Source organism: Oenanthe melanoleuca, chromosome 1A (assembly GCF_029582105.1).
Source record: "Oenanthe melanoleuca isolate GR-GAL-2019-014 chromosome 1A, OMel1.0, whole genome shotgun sequence".
In the NCBI taxonomy this organism is placed as follows: Eukaryota; Metazoa; Chordata; class Aves; order Passeriformes; family Muscicapidae; genus Oenanthe; species Oenanthe melanoleuca.
The window spans coordinates 36,110,508-36,133,635 of record NC_079334.1 but is presented as its reverse complement, the minus strand read 5'-3'; the positions used below and the strand labels follow the sequence as shown (position 1 = coordinate 36,133,635).

The following is a 23,128-nucleotide window of genomic DNA, read 5'->3' as shown; positions in this document are numbered from 1 at the left end:
GATCCTTGAAGTCCCTTCCAACTTACTGTTCTGTGTTGCAGTCTTTCTGATCTTGTTTGTATAATCAACAGAGGTTTTGTTTTCTCAGGAAGAATTACATTACATGATAACATTTATTGTACTGCAACAGAGAACATAAAGTTTTGGCTTTAAGTGTAATAATGGTTAATACAAAAATACAGACCAGTGCACATATTCATAAATTGACTGGTACAGGTTAGAATAGAATCCCTGTGATTTTGCAGCAGTATTCAGGTTGCAATAACGGCTTTACCAGTAATTTAGACTGTTTCCATTTAATTCATATTTACTTCTAATGACAGCGTTGCCCAAATAATGGCATCATATTTGTATTGCATTTATGCTTTTCCTTAGGCTTTTTTTGGTTTGTGTTTTTTTTTTTTTTTTTTTTTTTTTTTTTTTTTTTTTTTTTTTTTTTTTTTTTTTGTTTCCTTTGGTATGGACTGGCCTCTTACACAGTCATCTCTGGCAGCTGCCTTTTGCCTGTGATTCTGGTTTCAAGTAAACACAGAACCTTTTCTATCAAATTAAGCCAGGAAGGGTTCTGTTCAGCTATTTTCAAACAAGAATTTCTCCTGTGGGAAATACCTGTTTTCATCTGAGATGATCATGTCTTTTATGTGTTTGTAGCTAAACAGATCGAGTTCTGGGAAAAATGAGGAGAAGAAAGGGAATAAGGGAAATGGGAAAAGTGAATCTGCTTCTGAAGGTGGAAAGACAGCTGTGGTGTTTTCCTTGAAGAATGAAGTTGGTGGATTGGTGAAAGCTCTCAGACTCTTCCAGGTAACGCTTGCAAATCATTTATGCTGGCTGGACTGAGGATGGCTACTGAGGTCAGGCTCTTTGTTGTATTGATCTAATGGACCGTGGCAGGAGGAATAGAGTGCAGCTACACTCGCTCTGCAGAACTGAATAAAAGCAACTTAAAATTTTATGGGCTATTGAACAAAGCATTTTGGGCTTGTAAAGGGTTTTCTGGAATAAAGTTTGACAGTGACACTGATGTTCAAATGATTCACTTTAGGTTTCTGAACATTGTAAATTAGATTTGAAGATGTCTGCGCGGGCCACAATGAAAGGAGGCACTTTCAGAGAGCAGTTTGGAATCTAAGTTAGATACAATCAGGTGATGCTGATGGCAGCCTTGCTTGGTCTTGAAATTAGAGCCACCTTTAAGTGTTTGCAGGGTCAGAGTTTTATGTATCTAACTGGAATGTAAATTGTGAGGTTCCCACACAGATCTCCATGCAATCAGTGTTTGTCAGTCAGACTCCTGGTCAGAATGCTTGGGGGTGTGTCTGAGGACCATTAAAAAAATTTTCATGCTAGAAGTATTTACACTGTGTTGTTTGTTGCATGATTTGTTTTTGATGAGGACATTGCAATGGAGAATAAATTGAGTTCAATTTTAATTCTATTTCTGTTAACACTTCACGTTATTGGTAATTGCACAGCTGATAGGTGATGATTGATATATGTTTATTCTCATAAAAATATTTTCTTCCTCATGTAGTAAGGTATGTAAAGTAGTATGTTTAATAATATCTGTTTAAAGAAGCACACTCAATTATATTTAAATTAACATTATTATTATGCAAATTGCCAACTAAAATTGCATTAGAATTTAATATTTATCGCAAAGATAAATATAAAATTTCATTAAATAAAAAAATCATGTTATGCTGTCCTCTGTAAGAGATTGTTTAGCTAGATAAAATGAAATCATTACTTGGCTTTCTTCATTAAAAATAATAATTTTATTTTTACTTTCCATGTAGATTTTTTTTATCATCAGTATTTAGTATGTGTTACTAATTAATCTTGTAAATAGAAAAAGGGAGTATTTTCAATAAAAAGGCCTTTTAATAACTGGAAAAACTTCCATGAGGAATGTGTCACCAATACTGCTCTTCTAGCATTTCTTTTCTAGGTATGTCTGTATTTCATCTGTTATTTCATCTTTCCACAGGAAAAACATGTGAGTATGGTTCATATTGAATCACGAAAATCAAAGAGAAGGAATTCAGAGGTGGAAATTTTTGTGGACTGTGACTGCAGTAAGAAAGAATTTAATGAACTAATCCAGTTGCTCAAGTTTCAAACTAATATAGTGTCTCTCAATCCACCAGAAAACATCTGGACTGATGAAGAAGGCAAGGCTGTTTTTGTATCACTTGATTTAGACACTGACAGATGTTTTGCACAGGTATCTCCATGATCTTACACCTACCAGTACATTCAATTTACATTCTGTCTCCTGCAGATCTTGATTGTGTCCCTTGGTTCCCCAGGAAGATCTCTGAGTTAGACAAATGCTCTCAGAGAGTTTTGATGTATGGATCTGAACTGGATGCTGATCACCCTGTAAGTGTAACACAAAATTGTCCTGTAGATGATTTTTCGGGTTATTTGCCAGTCAAATAAAAAAACTGTTGGCTGCTGATTGTTTTCAGAAGGTGGGGACTGTTTTCTCTTTGTTAGTTTCAGTGAATTCATTGTCCTTTTCTGTAGAAAGATACACAAAATAAAGACCTCCCACAAAACTTACTCATTGTTTAGGAAGTATATCCCCTTTTGTACTGTTTGCATTTAAAAACAATCTAATTGGTTGATAGAAAGGTTTCAGACTTTAGAGTTTAGGCCAATATGGCCTTCAGTTCTGCCAGAAGTAGCTCTTGGATAAGAATTGCTATTGTCAATAGGTGTCAGAGAAGAAAGAATTGTGAAGGAATTATTTGGCACTCAGAAGGTAACTACAATATAAAACAGAGAAATGTACTTCTGTTTTTGATGAATGCAACGGACAGGAAGGTGTCTCTCATTGTTTCCTGACTTTGGTGGCAGGAGACAATCCTGCATGCAGAAGCTGTATTTGTAGTAGGATCAAATGCTCAATGCAAAAGACAGAAAAAGGGGGTTGTTATTTCTTTTGGCTAATGTTTATAAATGCTTGACCTCTGAGTCTTTAGATGGCAAATAATTGTAAGCATTTGTGTTAAAATATTTTCACTTTCCATAAATCCAAGTCTCCACCTCTGAATGACTTGACTGAGAGTTACTGGTGGTAGATAGTTACAGTAATTCCTAAAGTAGACTAGTAGCGTCAGAAATTTTCAGCTGAAAGGAAGTAGGCAGTGTATTAAGATATCTGACCATAAGACTGTCTTGTGATAGAATCAGATTAAACTCTAGCTGCAGATGGTAGTTTCCTTTGTTTTTTGTTGCACACGTTTTGTGCTGTAGTGAGAGCTCAGACACGAATTCTCACCCCTGTGCACAAAAGCCAAATGGACACCATCACAAAGCTCCATAGCAGCCCCACTGTCCCTGTGTCACCTGCCCACATAGCAGCCACAATTATCATCATCATCTTCACCTTGCTTGGTTCTCAGCCTCCTCTGTCATGTGGTAGTCCTTCCCATACTGAGGGCCCATAGTCAGGGAGCATGTTCCTGAATCCTGGTTTCTGCCACGCACTTCTTGATGACAAACTAGGATTTAATTCACATTTTCTCTGAAAGGAAAGGCCTGTTGATTATCTTCAACCATTAACCATAATTTGGTTCAAACAGAGGTTGTAGAGACAGCTCATTCCACTTTGAGTTTATGGCTGTGACAGGCCATTAGATGCTGTTTTATGTTCTGAGCTAGTACCTTCATTAAATACTTGAGCGCTCTGCTGAAAATTTGCCTTCAGTTTCACAGAAAACAGAAAAAGACATTTGCATTATATGAATATATATTTTACACTTGGGAGGACTCTTACAAACACAATTTACACACCATTTGTTAGCCTATGCAGCATGCTAGATGTTAGAAATGGGGTAAGAATCCTTGAATCTGTGACTGGCCTTTGAAAGGCCACTCCAGGTGCCTGCCCTGTTCCTTGGCAGTGGCATGTATGTGCCAGAGGACCAAAGAGAATTATCCTATTACAGAACCTGTAAGGATAGCACCACTTCAGCATCTTAGCCTTAACCCACTCCATAATGGCTAATGATTTCAGTCTCAGTTTCGTTACACATAACAGGCTTTTAAATCCCCTGTGCTCTCTTCCATAATTTTCCAGGTCCCTTGAATGGTCTTCAGCTGAGTAAATCAATATTTACCTCAAAAAGTATTAAGGGGACAAGGAGGCTCCCCCAGATTACAGCAACTTTTTTGCCAGTCAAAGAAGCTTTTCTGTGTAGGGGTGGAGGTTTGAAGGCTTTCTGTGGTCCTGTGAAATCCTCCCATACTCTGCCCCAGCATCACGGCTTTGGTTATGGGGCAGTAAAATGTCTTCTGATTTTTATGGAAGCTCATACAAATATTTAAAATCAAGCAGTGTTTCAGTGTTTTGCATTTGTCTATGTGAGCACTAAGGAAAAGAGACATTTTAATTTTCAGCTTTGACTGGGGGAAATTTAAAAGCACTTTCTGGCCTACTAACTAGGTAACTTAGATAACTCTTTACCCATTTTTCTCTTCAAGAGGTTGACTGTTCTACTTTGAAAATAGTTTACTCTTCTTGTAGTCCAAACTTGAAGTGCCATTATATTTTATAGGAATAGAAGAGATCTTGTTCTAATTTTGAATAGTTCAAAGAACTGTAACTGGGCAGCATGTATGTGTTATACAACTCTTTTGCTCTTAATAGGGAAAAGGTGTGAGCCTACTGTAGCCCACGAGGTAGAGCCCTTCCTTTGTAACTCAAACTGGTGCTGGAGGCTGATGATCAGTTCCTAATGTGTTGGTTAAGATGGCAACTGCTGAAATAAGAATCTTCAAAATGAGTCGCACGTGATCTTTAGATGCTTGATTCTAGTGAGGAAAGATGTATTAAGAATAGGTAGATTATTGTGCTGTGTACCTGTGTGTAGATCTCAGTTCATATCAAGGAACATGAGATAAAATGATAGGAAGAAAGTTTCCCTTTTCAACATTGTGGATGAATGACTATAGCTATGCACAAAACTCTCTTGAAAGAACTCTTTTGGAGCTCTGGTTAAGAAAAAAAAAGAAAAAATCCTTACTTTGTCTTGCAGTCCAGTAGACAGTGTTAATCAAAATACAATGCAACTAAGTACTAAATAAACACTTTAATGATTTACTTTATAATTCTTACAGCAAATTTTATGTCCTTACTGTAAATTACTCTCTTCTTCCTTGCTTAAGGGATTTAAAGACAATGTCTATCGACAGAGAAGAAAGTACTTTGTGGATGTTGCCATGAGCTATAAATAGTAAGTACTGGCATAATTCTTCTCTGTGCTGCTGACTAGTTAGAATTCATGCTCTACTTAATTCTGTAGGATAAAGTTTAACAGTAGACAAAGTCATCCTTTAAACATTGACTAGTTTAGTGTAGGCTATAAATTACAAACCTGATGGTTGGAATCCTGTTACATTTTTGATATAGCTATAGGCAAGTAAAGCATTTGAAAGGCAAACACTCTCTCTTTTAGCATTTCATTCACAGCTGCTTAAACTTTTGGGAAATATTTTACAGATATTTGCATGTCTTACTGACAAACTGATGCACTGCTGAATCACACATATCTAGCATCCCTACGTAGTTGGAAGAGCTCACTAAACCCCAAAATTATTTTCTTTTGATGCATGTAGTATAATGGGCTGAGGCCACTTGAATGAGGTTCAACAAACCAGGTGCCAGGTCCTGCATTTGGGTCTCAACAACCTGTGGTGATGCAGGCTGGGAGAAAATTATCTGGAAAGCTGTTCAGTGGAAAAGGATGTGGAGGGGCTGGTCAGCAGCATCTGACCATGAGTCAGCAGTGTACCCAGGTGGCCAAGAAGGCCAATGGCATCCTGGACTTTATCAGAAATGGTGTGGCAGCAGGAGCAGAGCAGTGATGAGGCCATACCTCAAGTCCTGTGTCCAGTTTTGGGCCCCTCACTGTGATAAGGACATTGAGGTGCTGAAGCATGTCCAGAGAATGGCAACGGAGATGGTGAAGGGGCTGGAACTCAAGTGATGAGGAGTGGCTGAGGAAGCTGGGGTTGTTTAGCCTGGAGAGGGGGCTCAGGGGAGACCTTATCGCTCTCTACAGCTGCCTGCCAGGAGGCTGTGTGAGGTGGGAGTTGGCCTCTTCTCCCAGATAATAAGTGACAGGATGAGAGGAAATGGCAGCAAGGGTTTAGACTGGATATTAGGAGTTTTTTTAATTGAAAGGTGGTCAGGCATTGGAGTAAGCTGCCCAGGAAATTGGTGGGATCACTACCGCTGGAAGTGTTCAAAAGGTGTTTGGTTGTAGCACTTTGGGACAAGGTTTAGTGGTAAACATAGCACTGCTGGGTGAACAGTTGGACTTGGTAATCTTAGTGGTCTTTTTCAGCCTTCATAATTGTATGATTCTATAATTCGACTGGATGCTGCAAAATGCCATTTATTGACTTTGCCAATACAGCTCTAAATTTCTTCGAATTTAGTCAGTGTATTTCTATGTAGCTAGAGAAGCTGGTGGCTGTGCACAAGTGCAGTGCAAGTGTTTTCTCATTCTGATTTTTTCCCCATTTCAAATCACTACAATTTTCAATTTGCTACAGCTCCTGGAAGTTAGGAAACTTGCTGTTCTACCTACAAACACCTATTGTGTTGCAATTTTCTTGTCACAGAAGCACTCAACTAGTTCTAATCCTACTCTAGGTTTTATTTGCAATAGGTTTAAGCCCTCATTCTCAAGGGAAAGAACATCTTAATTTCATGTTCTTTTCCATTTTCTTCTCTACACTTCTTCAGGTTTTTCATTTTTTTCTCCTTTGAGATTTCTACCTACGTGGTTTAAGAATATGAAATGTGCAAACTTTTTTTCCACTTATGGGAGGCACACCCTGTCAGGAATCAAGTCGAAAGTGAATTTTTGAAGTTTTTTCAGTATAAGGCTACTATACAGCCTGCAGAAGGCCAGGGGGACAGAAGGATTAACTCTGCTTTGCAGCCGTATAAGTCTGTATATATTTTTCCTTTACTTTCGTCCCATGCCAGTCATTAAGCTGTTACCAGTCTTATGCTGTTTAGGTGCTAGTGTTCTTTCCCCTTTCTTTCTGCCCACAGTGGTATTTGTTTAGCTGACATCCATCCAGCACACTGAGCTGCTGCCTGCTGGGGCAGGTGTTGGTAGAGAAGCTCTCTAGGCTGCCTGGGTAAGCCTGACTTTAGCCAACTTTCAAATGTAAATTGAGATAGCTTTTTCTGTTAGAATGTTTGCTTATAGCTGATAGATTTCTTATCTTTCTTTCAGTCTAATGCTTGCAGGGAAGTTAGTGTTTCTTGCCTAGCATTTACTCAGTGTGAAATGTCAAGTGGATACCTGTGGATGAGGGCAGGCTGTGAGTGCTCTTAGGCTCTTTCAGTAAGTGGGATAGTTCTCCATTTATCCCTGATGGTAGCAGTAGTACCGTGCATTTCACAGCTGCTAACTTGCTGGTAAGATCTTTCTTCTCTCTCTCAGCTGCCTAAGTGCTGGAAAGGTGATTAGCTGTCTTGCTAAGCAGTAGTTGGTTTTTTGCTTCAAAGTGTGGATTTTTTTTCCATCCTGAAACCAGAAGAGAAATACCTTTTTGCAAAATAACGTAAAGTAATTCTGCATATTTCCACAAAATAAAATAAATAAAGGAAAGGAAAACCTTTTCCTTCTTTAGATTTTGAAGGCTTAAGAACATTTTTGCAGGCACATTACCAAAACTACGCAATTCAAACCAGAAGTTATTTGGATCTTGTACTTCAGCAAAACTGCTTAGATGTACTCCTTCATTCCACTCATCTTTTCAAACCTTTAAAAGATTTCAAACTTGTCCTATTATTATAAGCAGGAAGAAAATCCGAGGCTTCAAATAATCTTAGCCAGGAGCCAGAAAAAATGGGAGACTCATGCTTAAGGCAGCTACCTAACGTGTCAAAAATCTCGTTCATACTTCAGGTCTTCTGCACTGGTTTCCTTAACCCCGGGGATGTGCTGTATCTATTGGTCTGTACAATCAGTCTGCCTCTGGGTATCCATGGAGAGAGCCACAGCAGCCTGCTGCAGCACAGCCCAGGCTGTGCTGAGGAAAGGAAAATTAGCTCAGGGAAAGCTGTGCTGCCCCAGCTGGGCTGCTACCCATGCTGTGGAGCTGAGAGTTACTATACGTGTCTTGGCACTACATCACAGTCTCATCACCACTCTTCTGTTCTCTAATGACTATTTACTTATTTCTACAAGAGGAACAGCTCTTTTACAAGGGCTACTCTCCTTAGGGATAAACATCTCTCAGTTTCTTCCAGGCAAGTGACCTTCCTAATCACTTACTGAGGCTTGATGTGTTTCTGTTTTTGTTTTCATTGTAAATAAACCAACAGCCCGCATTTTTTCACTTAAAAAACCCCAGAGATTTGGCTGCAAGGAATTGGCTCCATAAAAAGTTGAGATGAAAATCCCAGATCAGCATTTCCTTTATGAATTCCTGCTGTTCTATAGTGGTAGATGCTTTGCTTTGCTTGAACATAAAATGGTGTCTGTAATGAAGAGAGAGAGAGAAAAACATGACCAAGTGAACTTGGAGGAGCAGATATTTGCTGGAGCTAGGTGGCTGAAAAGACATGTTAATAGAGCACAGCACAGGAGAGTGAGGATCAGCTGTATGAAATAAATGGACCAAAAAAGCCATAAAAAACCATATTCCTCCCCCCTCCACTTAGCTTCTATCCTAAAGAGAGTGGAAATGCATTAATCTTGCTAATTAGTCCTTTGAGACTGATTAGGGTTTGGAAAAGTGTTGAGAAAATTAAATCTGTAGGAAACATATGATGTTTAAGAGGAAATTAATAGCATGAGTTGATAGCTCATGACCATGGCAAAATGGAAAAACCCTATTTTAATAAGAAGTAATAAAAATTCAGGTTAGGTTAGCTTGTAGAGTCGTCTTAACCACAAGGAAACTGGCTATGCAGATTGGCCATTTCCATGATTAATTGAAATGTTTGAGTGCAGGGTGGGTCTTGCACATTGAAATAAGAAGGTAAAAAATAAGCTTGCAGAGCTGAGGGTAAAAGGCATAGATCCTCCCACAAGTCTGGCTGCCTTGATTCTCTATAAAGAAAGGAGTATCATGATCAGCGGGAAATAAAATCAGCTCTCCTAGGCATAAAGCCTATTAAGGAATTAATGTTCAGTGAACCTTACTTCAGTACTAATGAATTAATTGAAACAATAACTAAGTTATAAACCTTTTAGTGAGCAGTGAACCAGCTTCGGATCCTTGATTGTGTTTATGCCTTTCTAGCAACAGGCTAAACAGAAACGTGAGCTTTCCCACTGGTAAAACATACCTTCCTCCTTGATGTGCCAGTGCTGACCCATATTGGTAGCATCCCTGTAGAGGTCAGGCCTGAGGAGAAGGGATGAGGCTGGGTGTTCTGGCAGATGCAAGTGCATGGAGTAGCAATCTGCTTGTATCTGTTGTGTATTGTACAGTTCAGAATAGCTGTGCTATGTTTTCCCTGAGCTGGCAGGCAGCTTAAGGCTGATGAAGTGTTAAGGGGGAGGACACATACTAGACCTGAAGGTCTGTCTCCCATTGCAGGATGGGTACAGACCCAGCACAGCTTCTGCAGATGAGAAGTACTTCACTAAACATGTTGCATTCTTGTCATGTCTGCAAAAGTGGCTGGCAGGGAGCTGGTGCACGTATTGGATATTCAGCAGTCCCTATCAAGTACGAGCACCTCATACAAAGTTGCCTTTGACTGACAGATAACTGCCATGGATCAAAATCCTTTGATATCATGAAAGGCAAGGGGATTAAATGGTAAGTTTTCAATAAAGATGAGGGGACGACCACAATGAATGTAGGGCAGATGATCCTCTCTTGTGCATGTAGGGACTGCATAGCAGCAATCAAATGTGACATGAGGGTTATTCCTTGTTACCTTGTACAGTGGAGACAGGATTATGAATTGAGCAAAAGCCACCAGCAAAAGCCCAGCACCGTGGTTCTCCTGCTGCAGCAGAGTTGCCCATGCCTGACATGCCTGTTCAGCTGTATCTGTGGTACTGGGGAAGCTGCAGCACTGGGCTGGGAGTGCCCACGTTGCCAGCCCTGTGGCAGAAGAGTGAGAGATAAGGACTGATGGAGCAGAGGAGGATGCTGTGAATCCCTTCAACAATCTGTATATCATTACAGTGTGGCAGAAGATGCCTGAGGAGAAGGCGGATTTCAGAGATTACGTATTCTAGATTGTGAATATTAAATCCAGAGGAACATTATAACATTTCTAGGAGTATTAATGACCTGAGATGATGGTCTAAGCAATAAATAAATATTTTTTAATTGGATCCATACATTTCTAAGCATCTATGTAATTGCCTGATCTTCACTAAGCATATGATGCTGTGTGAATATTATGTATGTTAAAGAATGGATAGAGAATGCAGTCTGCTGAAGGTGTTACTCAATCTACATGTTAGACTGAATCAGGATCTTGAGCCATCCACTTGCAAAGGTAGCAGTGGCAGTAAGTGGAGAAATACCAGTCTGGTATAAGAGCATGGTGTGTAAGAAATCCATCTTTCCACTATGATACATGAAAAGTTTAAGAAGTAATGAGATTGCTTACTAAGAATCACAGTTCTTAAGGAAATAATATAATAAGTACATTATAATATCAAGAAATAACACTAAGGAGGAAGCATCAAGCTGTCAAAAATAGTTAAAATAGTTTTAATAGTCTCATTTATTTAAATATTACTTTTTGTGGAAATGTTGCTATCTACAATCTATCTAGAGTTGTATTCAGTTGTATTTTGTATTTTTTTTTCCAATAGTGGTCAACCCATTCCCAGAGTGGAGTATACAGCTGAAGAAGTTAAAACTTGGGGGGTGGTATTTAGGGAACTCAGTAAACTGTATCCCACCCATGCTTGTCGTGAATATTTAAAAAACTTCCCTCTGCTGAGCAAGTACTGTGGATACAGAGAAGATAATGTGCCTCAGTTGGAAGATGTTTCTATTTTTCTTAAAGGTAAGATTCATATTTGATTTATCAGTAGATATGGTTTCATGAAAATACTCTTTTTCCTTAGTGTGGACCACAAAGCACATTGAGTGAAAAGACTCACAGCATTGTCAGTGGCTTTCAGATTAGTCTGAAGTATCATTCTGGTTTTGGTGTTCTCTGTGGCAGAGAGTTTTTGAGTCAAGGCAGTTTATATAGGTATTTGCAGGTATGAAATGGAGAGAAATGCATCAGCTGAACATATAAAGCATGATGTTATCTTGTACAGGGAGAAAATCCTTCGGTACAGTGAAAAGGAAAAGCTGAGTTAGTGCTGCTTTCTCATTGCCACAGATGGGGACTTCTGATAACTGCACTGAGAATCCCCCAGATACCCAGGCAGGAAAAAGAGGGAGTCAAATGCCAAGACAACTGAATTTAAAGGGGAGAGCAGGTTTGGCACACTGCTGTGCAGCCTGATGAATTGAGGCTTTCCTGAATGCTCAAGACCTCATGAAGCTGGTCCTTTTATTTTTATGTTGAAAAAGATGTGTTAGACACTGTAGGTGATGTGGTCCTTCTCTTTATTTTTTAAAGGACCAGTGCATTACATATTTAAGTTTGAAAAAAAAATCTTGTTTTTCATTTGTAATGGAAATGTATTCCACATGGACAATGTGGCAGACATGGAGCTGTTGTCTTCAGCTCTAGAGGAAAAGCCACCAAAGAGTTAATTTAAGAGTTTAATTTCTCCTCAAATGTCCCTTCAGATATATATATTTGTTTCTTAAACTTGTTACTCAGGAACTAAAATACTATAAAGTTAGGTGTTTGGAAAAAACCCAATTTATGTGCTGGCAAAAGAATAATTAGCAAATATATATGGACAAGTTAAAGGAAATACATAATTTGTAGTGACAAGCTTAATTTCCTCAGCCTGTGCTTCATCCATAATTCTTGTTTGTGGAAACCTGTGTTTACTAGTAGCTGACTCATCATTCTTTTAGTTTGATTGTGTCCTTCTGGGACTCTCATGTACTGTGTTACAGTCTCTAAGGAATGATACCAGATTGTATAGATTTTTTTCTCCCTAGCTAGAAATTAAAAATGTCACATTCCTTTCAGAAATATATTTTCAGACTACATAGAGCAGGTAGTAATACCTGTTGCAGAAAAACTTGCAACATTGTCCTGTAAAAACTTTGAAAGAATAAAAAATTAATTTTTGAGGGAGACATACTTTTTGAAGTCACTGAGTTTGAAACTGTTTCACTCTGGGACTAATCTGAAAAAGGAGCACTGTTAAATATTTCAATGAGGACCTCAATTATAAAAATCTGTATTTTTTTTTACACAAACAGTATTTTATCTGTAAAAATAAGGACAGATTTTTAAAATCCTGTTCTGTTAATTTTTAAACGTATTTTTCATATTTTCCAATATGGAAACTTCTGTCCCATTTGGTATCAGACATAAAAATGTTATGAACATCACTTACGGTACATTAGCAGTTTTTTCTAGACAAAGATATTCAGACCAACTTTGAAATACTTCAAGCTGCTTTCATTATACATATGCTAGCAATGCAAAATACTTCTTGAACGTAATAATTGAAAATGATGTGTGGTGGTGTTGGTCAAGATTCTTTGTAGAATCTTGATTATTTTCTGGTAGAATAACTAACAACAGATCTGTCACCAGAAGGTGATACAGTGATCTGTGTAATGTGTCTTTTATTATCTCTTTCACTTCAGAAAGGTCTGGCTTCACAGTGAGACCAGTTGCTGGATACCTGTCTCCCCGGGACTTTTTAGCTGGCTTGGCATACAGAGTCTTTCACTGCACTCAGTACATACGGCACGGCTCAGACCCCCTCTACACACCTGAACCGTAAGTTGCTGCCTTTGCTTTACCACTGAAAAAATATCTTCACCTCTTTCTTAAAACGACCAATTGAATTTGCCAAGATTGAAAAGAGGAACCTTTCTACAAAATGTGAAATTCTTCTTATGCTGTTGATGACAAAATCCTTCATATTGGCAAGCCAGTCTTTAATTCAAAGACTTTTTTGTTGACTTTTTACAAGGGTCTTAACTAGGTTATTTATATAGTGGATCAGAAATACTATTTCAATTTTATTTCAGTGGAAAATGGAATTTTCACCAAAAAATTTGAAAAACCATCTATGATTTTATTTTCTGCTGGACAACTTGAAAGAAGTTGTGGGGGGGAAAAACCCTGAATATCTTCAAAAACCCTGCTTCCAGAATTTTAGTTTGGTCTTTGGTGTTCCCATTTTTATTTTTTTGGACCAGGTTGCACAGCTGAACTTCATTTCACTCCTGTAACACAACACAAGCAAGACATGGGGCATTATTCTCTTACCAAGAGAATATGGGATAAGAAGCTTGTTACAGGGAATTTATGACAGAAATAATAAACTTTTTTATTATGACTTTTGTGAGACAGCATTGCAGCTTTTCCAAAACAGAATATTGCGAGTAAGTATGAAATATTTTAACAAATGATCTTTGATGAAAAGTGAGGAAAAAGAAGATTTTTCAAAGAGGTTGTAGTTCTTGTCTTGTGTTTTATATATATATATACATATATATATATATATATATTCTGTGCAGTAATAGTGCGGTAGATGCACATTACAATAGAACCATACATGCTATTTAGGTAATATGGAGGTAGTTTTACCAAGGGTATCTGCTGATCTTGTAACCACAGGAATGACATTTTTGCAGTGAATCAGTTATCAAGCAGTTAACATGAAATTGTAGCTGTTTAATCAGCTTGAACTACTTGAGTGTGTTTGATTTTTTTTGCCATATTTGCACAAAGGATTCATACATATATATTCAGCTTCAGTCCTGCAAACATTTGGACTCATGCCTAAGTTTTATTTCATGAATTAACTGCCAAAACCATGGAGTAATATTTTTGAATATAAAAGGTTTAATGGCACGGCATACTAAGCTGTATCTAAAAATGTGGTAGCTTTATTCTGGCGGGAGTCACCAGGTGGTGCTGTTAGACACTGCTCTGCCTTTTTCCTCAGCATCTGAACTGGGCAAAGCACTTGATGAAATGCTCTGAGGCTAGCTTTGTGTACGTGTTTCTTTTGGAAAGGAGGTGGTGATCCCTGAAGGAATTCAGCCACTTTTGTAACCTCTGTAATTAGAATTTAAATCTCTTAAAGTTGTAGGCAAATGGATAGAATGGAAAATCTTGAAAGAAGGGCTTGGATGGAAGGAAGGGCTGAACCTCTTCTGGCCTATTTAAAAATATCTGTAGATATTCCAAAAAAGTAAATGATACGAGGGAAGTACCAGGCTTTGCATCAATGATTTTCTCTCCTGTGGGAAGTCAGTATTTCAGGCTGCAGCATGTACCAGTGTTCAGCAAAAGAATGATGACATATATTAGCTTAGTACAAACTAAAAGAACATTTTCATCTACTGATAAGAGATTTAGGTACATAACTCCAACAGGATAAAGGCAATAACATCTTCCAGGAAGCAATTAAGTGTGTCTGTGCTTTTCTGATGTTCTCTGGTTCATTGATTTGTGTATTTGAGAGCCCTGCAGTTTTCAGGATGCTGATTACATTCAGAATTATGCAGTGGATCATAGCTGATCCTTAGTAGTAATGGCAGCTGCTTTTTTGATAACCTTTCTGGTCATGCTGTCTGGAAAGTTGCTGAGTAATAATAGTAGTTGAGTTAGAATGAAGGTTTATATTCCATATTTGGGCTGAAGTTAAAAATACAGGTTATGGTCTTGTTATGGTCTTAACACCTCTAAATATGACTAATAGAGGATTTGTCATTTTCTAATGATGTTATATCTACTTCTTGCAGGCCTACTGGTTCACATTAGTTAAGTAATGTGTGCTGACTCTCAGGAATTCCATAGGAAAATTTTAAAAATCCCTTTTAAAATGTGTTTAGGTTTTATTCCGTAACATAGAAGACACAGCAAGTGTTGCCAGAAGTCTAGAGAGAAATCCTGGTGGTTTGTAAAATCAGTGGCAAAACTAAATTGACTTCAGTGGGGACAGCTCTTCATCTTCTACAGCAGCTTCAATGCCCTGAGATCTCCTGGGGCCATAATGAGGTTTGCTGCAGGTCCCTGGCTGGTGATTGTTTCATTTCAATGATATAAACCTGGTAAAAAGGCTCCATTTGACTTCAGTGGGTTTTCTGTCAGAGCACCCGGGCTACAGAGCTAGATACAAATTAAAGAGTTCATTTGGTTTGATCTGTATCACTACCATATGTATTTTAAAACATATTTCTTCCTGATTTTAATTATGTTTCTGCTACATTCACAGAGCTGTGTAGATTTCTTCTGCTTTAATAACTAATTTACTCCAAGAAAAATCTTTTGCTGTGAAAAGTGCATTACAAAAGTCTTATTTTCTCTGAGCAATGTGTGTGAATAAATTAAAGGAACTTAATTATTTTCAGAATAAGACAAAACAAAAGAATCAAGCCTTGGTAGTTAAGTGAAGAATTATATTGTTTAGACTATCTATAAAGGGCCAGACTGGCAGGGAAGTCTAAAAGACTCCAGTGACAATCCCAAATGCTGGTTCATGTTTCTGCCTGAAAGATTTTGTGGGTTTGGGGTTTTTTTGTTCCTATGATTTTTGCTTTAAGCTCCCCTCTTTGTAACTGCACATTCAAAATACTACTTTGCATAGCTTTAATGGAAGAATCTACAAGCTAAAGGCATGAGAGAGCCTCCTCATTCTTTTCTCCTTGCCAAGAGAGACAAGTTAATGGCATTAGGCTTTGTCCTCTCTCATTTTGTCTGCAAGAGTGGACATAACAAAGATCATGTGTCCCAGTGTAGAACTGGGAATAAATCATCTTTGCTTATTTGTTTCTGGGGCTTGTGACTTCAGCACAGGAAAGCAGAGATGTAGGCACTCACTCAGGTATCAGTAGTAGAGATGCAGCTGTAGAAGCTTGCCTGCAGATGAGTGTGCTTAGCTGGAGCCAGAAACTTGGAGACAGTTTCACTGTTGGCTTCTGCTTGAACTACTGGTACAAAGCTAAATACATCTGGACTGATGAAGTGTAGCACAGAGGCTCAGCAATTAGTCTCAGTTTACCCGGTGGAGGTAAAAACTGGTGTGCTGGACTTCCAGAGAATGGGCTTTGTGGCCCATTTTCATGTTGGAAGTTGATGGTTGGAGAAATCAGCTTCCTCCGGTGACTTGCTTGGTACTGGGAAATGGTGTGTCTGTCAGAGTGCAAACTACATTTCCCAGCTGTCTTTTGCTTTGTTAGTGAGCTAAATCTTGCAAGGTATGATAGAAGAAATTGCTGTGATTGGAACTGAATTAATTAAAGAAAGTTCCTTTAGCTTTGATGATTATCCAGTCAAGTGATACAGACCACCTCCTGAACAAAGAAATGGATGCATGCAGAGCTGATCAATTTTTCAAGTCTGAGTTCCAGTGAGAAAGGGATTACCATCTAAACTATGGGTCTCATTGAACAAATTGCTCACATATGAAATTGGCTCAAACCTGTTGCACACAACTTCAGAGTAGTGCTTGTCTCACCAAAAAATGTGACTGTAACATGAGCTGTCAGTGAGACCATTTGGACTGAGAAGGAAGACTTATATGTGTCCCTCTGGTATTGAAATTGTATTTGATACACTTTTGGTGAGGCAAACTAGGAATACCAAAAACTTTAATCTTAATTTGTATATTCAGAAACTTCTGTTTACTATCTACCTACACATTATTGGTTCAGATTTCTTGGTGAGGATACTGAGCAAGAAGACTTTAAATTATATAGAAGATTGTTTTTCTCTTCATGATTTATCTGAAATGTCATGTTCTGTGACTTTTCAAACAAAAATAGTTTATAGAAGACAAACTGGATGATTTTGGGTAGAAGGCAGAAAACTTGATGTTTTCTCCCTGCCTTTAAAACATTTGTTTACTGCTTTGGCTAAAAAAAAAAATAAAAGGAGAAATGTCTTTGAAGAGACAAAAGCAAAGGAAATGTCAGATTGGATTTTTAAAGTGAACTTTACTACCAAGTCCATTATTTCCTGTGAACAAATGCAGCAAAACTTCCAGAATTGTTTGAAAGCTTTTGTAGATGATGCATGTGCACTTCCGTTAGCAGTTTTTTGTACACTTATGTCTGCACTTTGTCATGACTAACAATGCACTTACAGATGTGAACAGCTGTTCTTTTTGAAATGATTTGGATTCTTTGCTTTTTTCTGAAATCTGCTTGCTGAAAAGTAGACTGCATAACAAAAGTACCCAGTAATTGCAGTAGGATCTCATGACGAAATGAGAAATTAGGGATGAAGAAACCTCTGTAAATATTGCCCCGTATTTCTGGGGGTGAGTGGCAAAGTGTTTGATGTGGAGTGCTGCCCAGGTACAGAAAGAGGAATGGACAAGAGGAAGAGGGAATGTGTTGGATTTTGATTTCTGTGGAGAGAAAAGCTGAAAACTGTATTTGGGGGACATCTGGCTTTCCTCTGGGCAGTTCAGTCTTCATGTCACCAAGTCTGGAAGATTGTAGTGATCAGTCTCTTCCACTCAATCTGGAAATTATGAGCAAATCACAGAACAGCCGGGGTTAAATAATATATAATATATATAATATATATATTATAATAATATATAACCTATTTAACAGAAGCAAATGTGTGTGTTTCTACATGCACATAGAAACCATATACACAGGGAAGACACTACTGCACTGTAAAAACCACGTTTCATTGTCAGACTTCTAAGATAGGGGTCAGACCTGTGTAAAACGGCTTATGTTAAATTGATGATGGAATTATTATGGTATTAATTTCTTTAATGACTCTCTTTTCGTTTCCATTCCCGTAGGGATACATGCCATGAACTCTTGGGACATGTGCCTCTACTTGCTGATCCCAAATTTGCACAGTTTTCACAAGAGATAGGACTTGCTTCACTGGGAGCATCTGATGAAGATGTTCAGAAATTAGCCACTGTGAGTCAAAATCTTTTTGTGGCATGCTCTCTCATCTCTACTCCTTTTTAGCTGATGAACTGATGTGCATTATTACAGCTGCCTACATTTTCAGGTTCCAGGTGACAATGATGTAACAATCACAGAGTTATAGGTGTTTTTCCATTGTTTTTAAGAAGAACAAAGCTGATCACACTAAGTAATTACTTTCAGTTTTCATTTTCCATAATCACCAATTTTCAGGGTTAGCTGAGATGAATTTTGTCTGTTTTAAGGTGCTGGAAACAAGTAAGAAAGGTAAACTTGGAAAAGCAAACCAACATTAAACATTTTGATGTGTGCTCTGATCTCTAGACTGTTAGTTCCTCCACAGGTGGCCACTTTGGCTCTTAGCACTGATATTTCTGTACTTGCTGTTCAGTTTTGCAGCTCTTAATTATATTTCAGTGTGTGATGGATTTTAAGATGACATTGCATCCTTGCCTGCTGCTCCCCATGGAGAATATGTCGTTACTAAACCAAGGCTGTGCAGCTTTGATCTAGATCTAGACCAAGTGCCTCAGCCAACATCTGGGAGATGGATTCTATGTTGCATCAAGTGAGTCTCAAGTCAGTAGACAGTGTGAGCTGTCTGTGTGTTAAAGCTATTAGATGCTGCTGAGACTGGAGCCTTCATGGCCTTTGTGTGAGGGACATTGTCAATGTATCATGACTCCACTCCTGATCACTTATCAGCCTTGCTCTGTTGTCATATTCCAGTAACTGGGATGCAACCCTTTGCATCATGGCATAAATTAGTGACCAGTGGTCTTTACCACTTGCTTTGTTCAGTTGTTTTAACTTACATCTCCTTTGTATATCTTAACTGTATATCTTCTTTGGTGGATCCTGCTAAAACTGACGTGGCAAATAATTTAAAAAGCTATCTTGGATTTTAAAACTCCATATTTCTAAAGCTCCACATTTAAACATTTTATCTTCTGAAAAATTCTGTGAGATCAAGTGAGGAATTTAAAACTTTTGCAACATACTGCTGCTCTTCTGCACAAGATGTGCAGTGGGGATTTAAAGGCTTGGAAATAATTGTTGGATGTGGAGTCAAATTAGGTTCATTTAAACTCTAGAAGTTTTGATGTGCTGGCTTAGCAGAGGCTTCAAGTCCTGTCTGCCAAAAAAGGTGTTTGTACCCCTTTGTTTGATTTGAATCCTGTTTGATTTGAATCTTCTGGCTCTTTCCAGAAGAAGCCACTGAATTTAATCTTCATTCCTTAGTTAGACAGGCTCGATGTCTTGATCATGGCCAACTCCTCTCACATGATTCCAGGTGCGTTCTTTGTTTTCCTAATGGATGTGTCTGGAGAAGAAACTTTTGTTTGTATGGAGGAATCATAAAAACTTGGGAGGGACTTAGTAGGAAACAGACCTACCTTGCCATAACATGCAGTCTCAGGAGAAACTACCTAAATGGCTGTCCCTGTAAGTACCTGGAGGAAAATGGCATGCCAAATATTTCACCCCAAAATCACCTTGGATGACATGGGCCTGTTGCAGAGGACAAAGTTGGTACTGGGCTGTTTGGGTAGAGATATTAATATAAAGTGACCTCTGGATGTTATATAAATGCTGGTACTCCTCCCCCTCACAGAAATTCCCAATTATGACTGACTATGTCATCTGAACAATGAGCTGCTCCTGAATCATAAAGCAAAAAATAGAAGAAGACAGCTGAATCACTTTTCCTTATCACACTGAGAATCTGATATCTGAGTCAAAGTTGATTTCTTCTCCCGTGCTGGAAATAGCTCTTTCAGGTGGAAGAGGCATTTAGAAAGAGTCTGGCAGTGTTATTTTTTGTAGAAGCACAATGAGGGGCTGTGCTCCCCTGGGGCAGATGTTTGACAAATACAGAGATGTTACTTGCCCTAAAATGTGCGATGTAAACAGCCAACTCGGGAGCAAGTGGAAAGAATACCTCTCAGTGGTGAGGGTGAGGAGGCCAAGAAATTCATTCAGCTGGGCACCAAATGTCACCTGAGGTGCCATTGACTAACTTTTCCAGCATTCAATCCCATTTCCATCCTAGATAAAAAACAGGCACAGCAAGCTGAGAAATGCCAGCCAAGAGTCTTAACACAGAAAAGCATTGCAGGTTCCAGCGAGGCAACTTCAAAGTAAATAGAGAAACGAATGGAGAGAGAGTATGCATATTAAAGAGCTTGAATCAATATGCCCAAAGCAAGCTTGCCATTAGCCTGACCTGTTTCAGAAGATAGTGACATTAAGTGCTGAGCCATTACAGGGAGGACAATGGCATTAGGAACAGAGGAAAACACCTCTTAGGAATTCAGACCAGAAAGAGAAGAATTATTGCAGGTGATTTCATAATCTTTTTCTCCATTCTGCTCTCAAAAAGACACTGTGTATCAGCTTTGATAGTTCTGCTCTCTGTGCCCTACCCTGAGCTGCAAAGGAAACGTCTGATGTTTTTGTCCCTGCAGGGCTGACACACTGGATGTAGAGCAAGCTGGAGCCTGGTGCCTGGGCAGACTAGAAGTGTTTTGTAAATTGCAATTAGTCGTGTCTGTGCAGCCCCATTGGGGCAGGAATTAAATGGGAGAGCATTGCAGGGGCCCTGGTGCTGGCCAGCTGGAGGGAGAAGAATGGCTGCAGGGGAAGAGAGCTGAAAAGACTCTGAAAAGCATACAAGTTCCCTTCATCCTCTTGGGGTCTTGTAGTCAGGTGGGGGAAAGAAGAAAGGAATTGCTTCTGCTTTGTCATGAGAGTGGAATACTGAAAGAGCCAAAAGACTGTCTTTGTAGTGGTTTTTTCAGAGATTCCATTTTCATTTACAATCTTTTAGGAGAGTAAGAAAGAGGAAAGACACAAAAAAAAGTGGCCGAGATTATGTTACTGAAAGAGAGCAAAATATTTGCATCGTCCACTTCTTTTTGTGGAGTGTGGTATAATGCAGTTACTGGTTGAGGAAATATAATATTGGCCATACATATCTGGGTTGTAATTATTATCATCATCATTACTCATGTCTTGTCCTGTTCTGATTGATTTTCTAAAACTGCTTTTGAGCTGATTTTTCAGCATGTCTGGTCTTTCTATTTTCACATAGTACAGAAACAAAAAAGGCTGTCTTTTCTGCTTACCTATCAAACCATAAACTGTAGAGAGGACTTGACATGAGGTGTTTCAACTAATTTATATGGTATATCATTTACAGCGTTTAACAGCACATAACGTAAGGTTTTGTCAGGAAAATTGTACAAAAAATGCATCGTGATTTACATTTCAGTGTTAACTTGTAATTTGTGGACTCAGGAGCTGTCTTTGTAAAGCTGCAAGTTGCTAAGCAGGAACCTGCTATCTTGCTAATGGCAGAAATGACTCCTGGCTCCTGCTAAGTTGTTCCAGCGCAGCTCAGGTTGCCCCTTCAAGATGCAGTATGCATAGGATGTGTTTGTGAAGGTGAAATTCAGTGGGTGGCAGTTCAGAAAAGAAGTTAGCAGAGTGTATTTTTTCGTGCAGTTCATCACTAAATCTTTCTGCCCAAGAATTTGGTCGTTAGGGCCTAAGTAGTTGCACTAAGTTTTTTCCCAGTCATTTCTCACTGGAAATTACATTTAAAAAATCAGTTCTTTGGAGCTGTAAAACTTTCACCTTTTCATCTTTCTTGATAATATTTGTTATTGTGTTTTAATGGCATGGGACAGTAGAAATAAAGAAATTTCTTTAGTTCTGACTGTCCTTTACATGGAAAACCACAAAAATTGCTCCTAAATTTTGAAGGAATTTTGTGTGATGAGATCTTGTAAATGTATTTCAGGCTTATTATGAATCTAAAAGTTTTACCTTGTCTGGAGGGTGACTGAGGCCGACAGCTCAATTCTAAAGCTAACTTTAATATATCAGTGTATGTATCACAAACAAAATGTCTTAAAATTACATACTGGCTTAACAACAGCATTCAGAACCACCTCTCTGGGTTGTGGTAGTTCTTATGACTTTACCTGCCTGTCTTCCCTCAGAGTTTTCTGATCTTGTTGACATCATTCTAGTCTTTTTACCGCACTGAAGATCTGTCACATAATTCAGAACAATTCTCCCTAATGTTTGCTGAGGAGATAACCAGAATGGAAGAAATGGGAGCATTTCTGATAAAGACTGAGTAGCATTTGGTAACTTAGGGATGATTCAGCATTCATGGTCTCGCTAGATAGAATAGCCTCTCATCTTCACAAATGACAGGGAGATTTCCCATCGGGGGCTATTTAGTACTGCTAGGCTGTAAGTACAGTTTGTGAACTGGCTTACTGTCTTCCTCCATGGATGAGCAAATGGAGCTGAGAAGAAAATTTGAGATTTTGAACATTCCCACTGTGCATCTAAAAAATCAAGACTTGTGTGTTTCTCATTTATAGTTGTGAAATGATTCATAGGGAACTAACCATCATTGTAAGTCTGTGATCAGTTCCCCTGCTGAAGCTGTTCTGACATATTAAAATAATTATGTATTGGCCAGCTGAAGCCTGGTATAATAGCACAAGAGATATGGCAGTCACTGTGCATATTGAAATTTGACCTTCAAATCTCTGCTTGGTCTTTTCTGTATCCCAGTTGCATGCCATGTATGTGTGACAGATGCCAAGAGTGAGCACAGTGAGTACCTTAAATCCAGTGATGACATAATGGAGTTTTGTGCAAAAGTGTTACTTCCAGCTACCCTGGTGGTTTGCGAAAAAAGGAGCAAAGGCATGGCTGGGATTGAATATGACTTAAAACTGCTTGAGTAAATTTTGATGTGCTTGCAGGAGACATATGAAATTACTCTGATTTGGGCTGTATGTCACTTAAAGGAGACAGATCAGTTCCCAGGGTAAAAGCTAGGACAATAAAGCTGAAATCAGGTCTGATGGGTCACTATAGACAGATGTTGTCCTGTTATACTATGACCTGTACTGTTCATCAGTAGGTGGCCTGGGCAGTATTTCTGTTCCTGACTTTCACCTGGCCAAACCACCCGTATGAAGATGTATTTGGAAATCACCCAAGTATGACACCTGAAACTTTTAACAAGGAGCAGAAGCAGATGAAATTTTGTGGATTTCTTGACCATTACAAAGTCACA

The 23,128-nt window shown here is 38.6% G+C and overlaps 1 protein-coding gene across 1 annotated transcript in view; it reads left to right on the top strand.

Moving 5' to 3' along the window:
• TPH2 (tryptophan hydroxylase 2) overlaps positions 1–23,128 on the top strand; it is a 47,373-nt gene that overhangs the window by 2,425 nt on the left and 21,820 nt on the right. Inside the window, exons 2-8 of the mRNA XM_056515599.1 lie at positions 652–804; positions 1,991–2,174; positions 2,285–2,385; positions 5,179–5,246; positions 10,827–11,023; positions 12,751–12,886; positions 17,886–18,012. Of these exons, the coding sequence (XP_056371574.1) occupies positions 652–804; positions 1,991–2,174; positions 2,285–2,385; positions 5,179–5,246; positions 10,827–11,023; positions 12,751–12,886; positions 17,886–18,012 (966 nt within the window). The remainder of the gene's footprint in view (positions 1–651; positions 805–1,990; positions 2,175–2,284; positions 2,386–5,178; positions 5,247–10,826; positions 11,024–12,750; positions 12,887–17,885; positions 18,013–23,128) is intronic.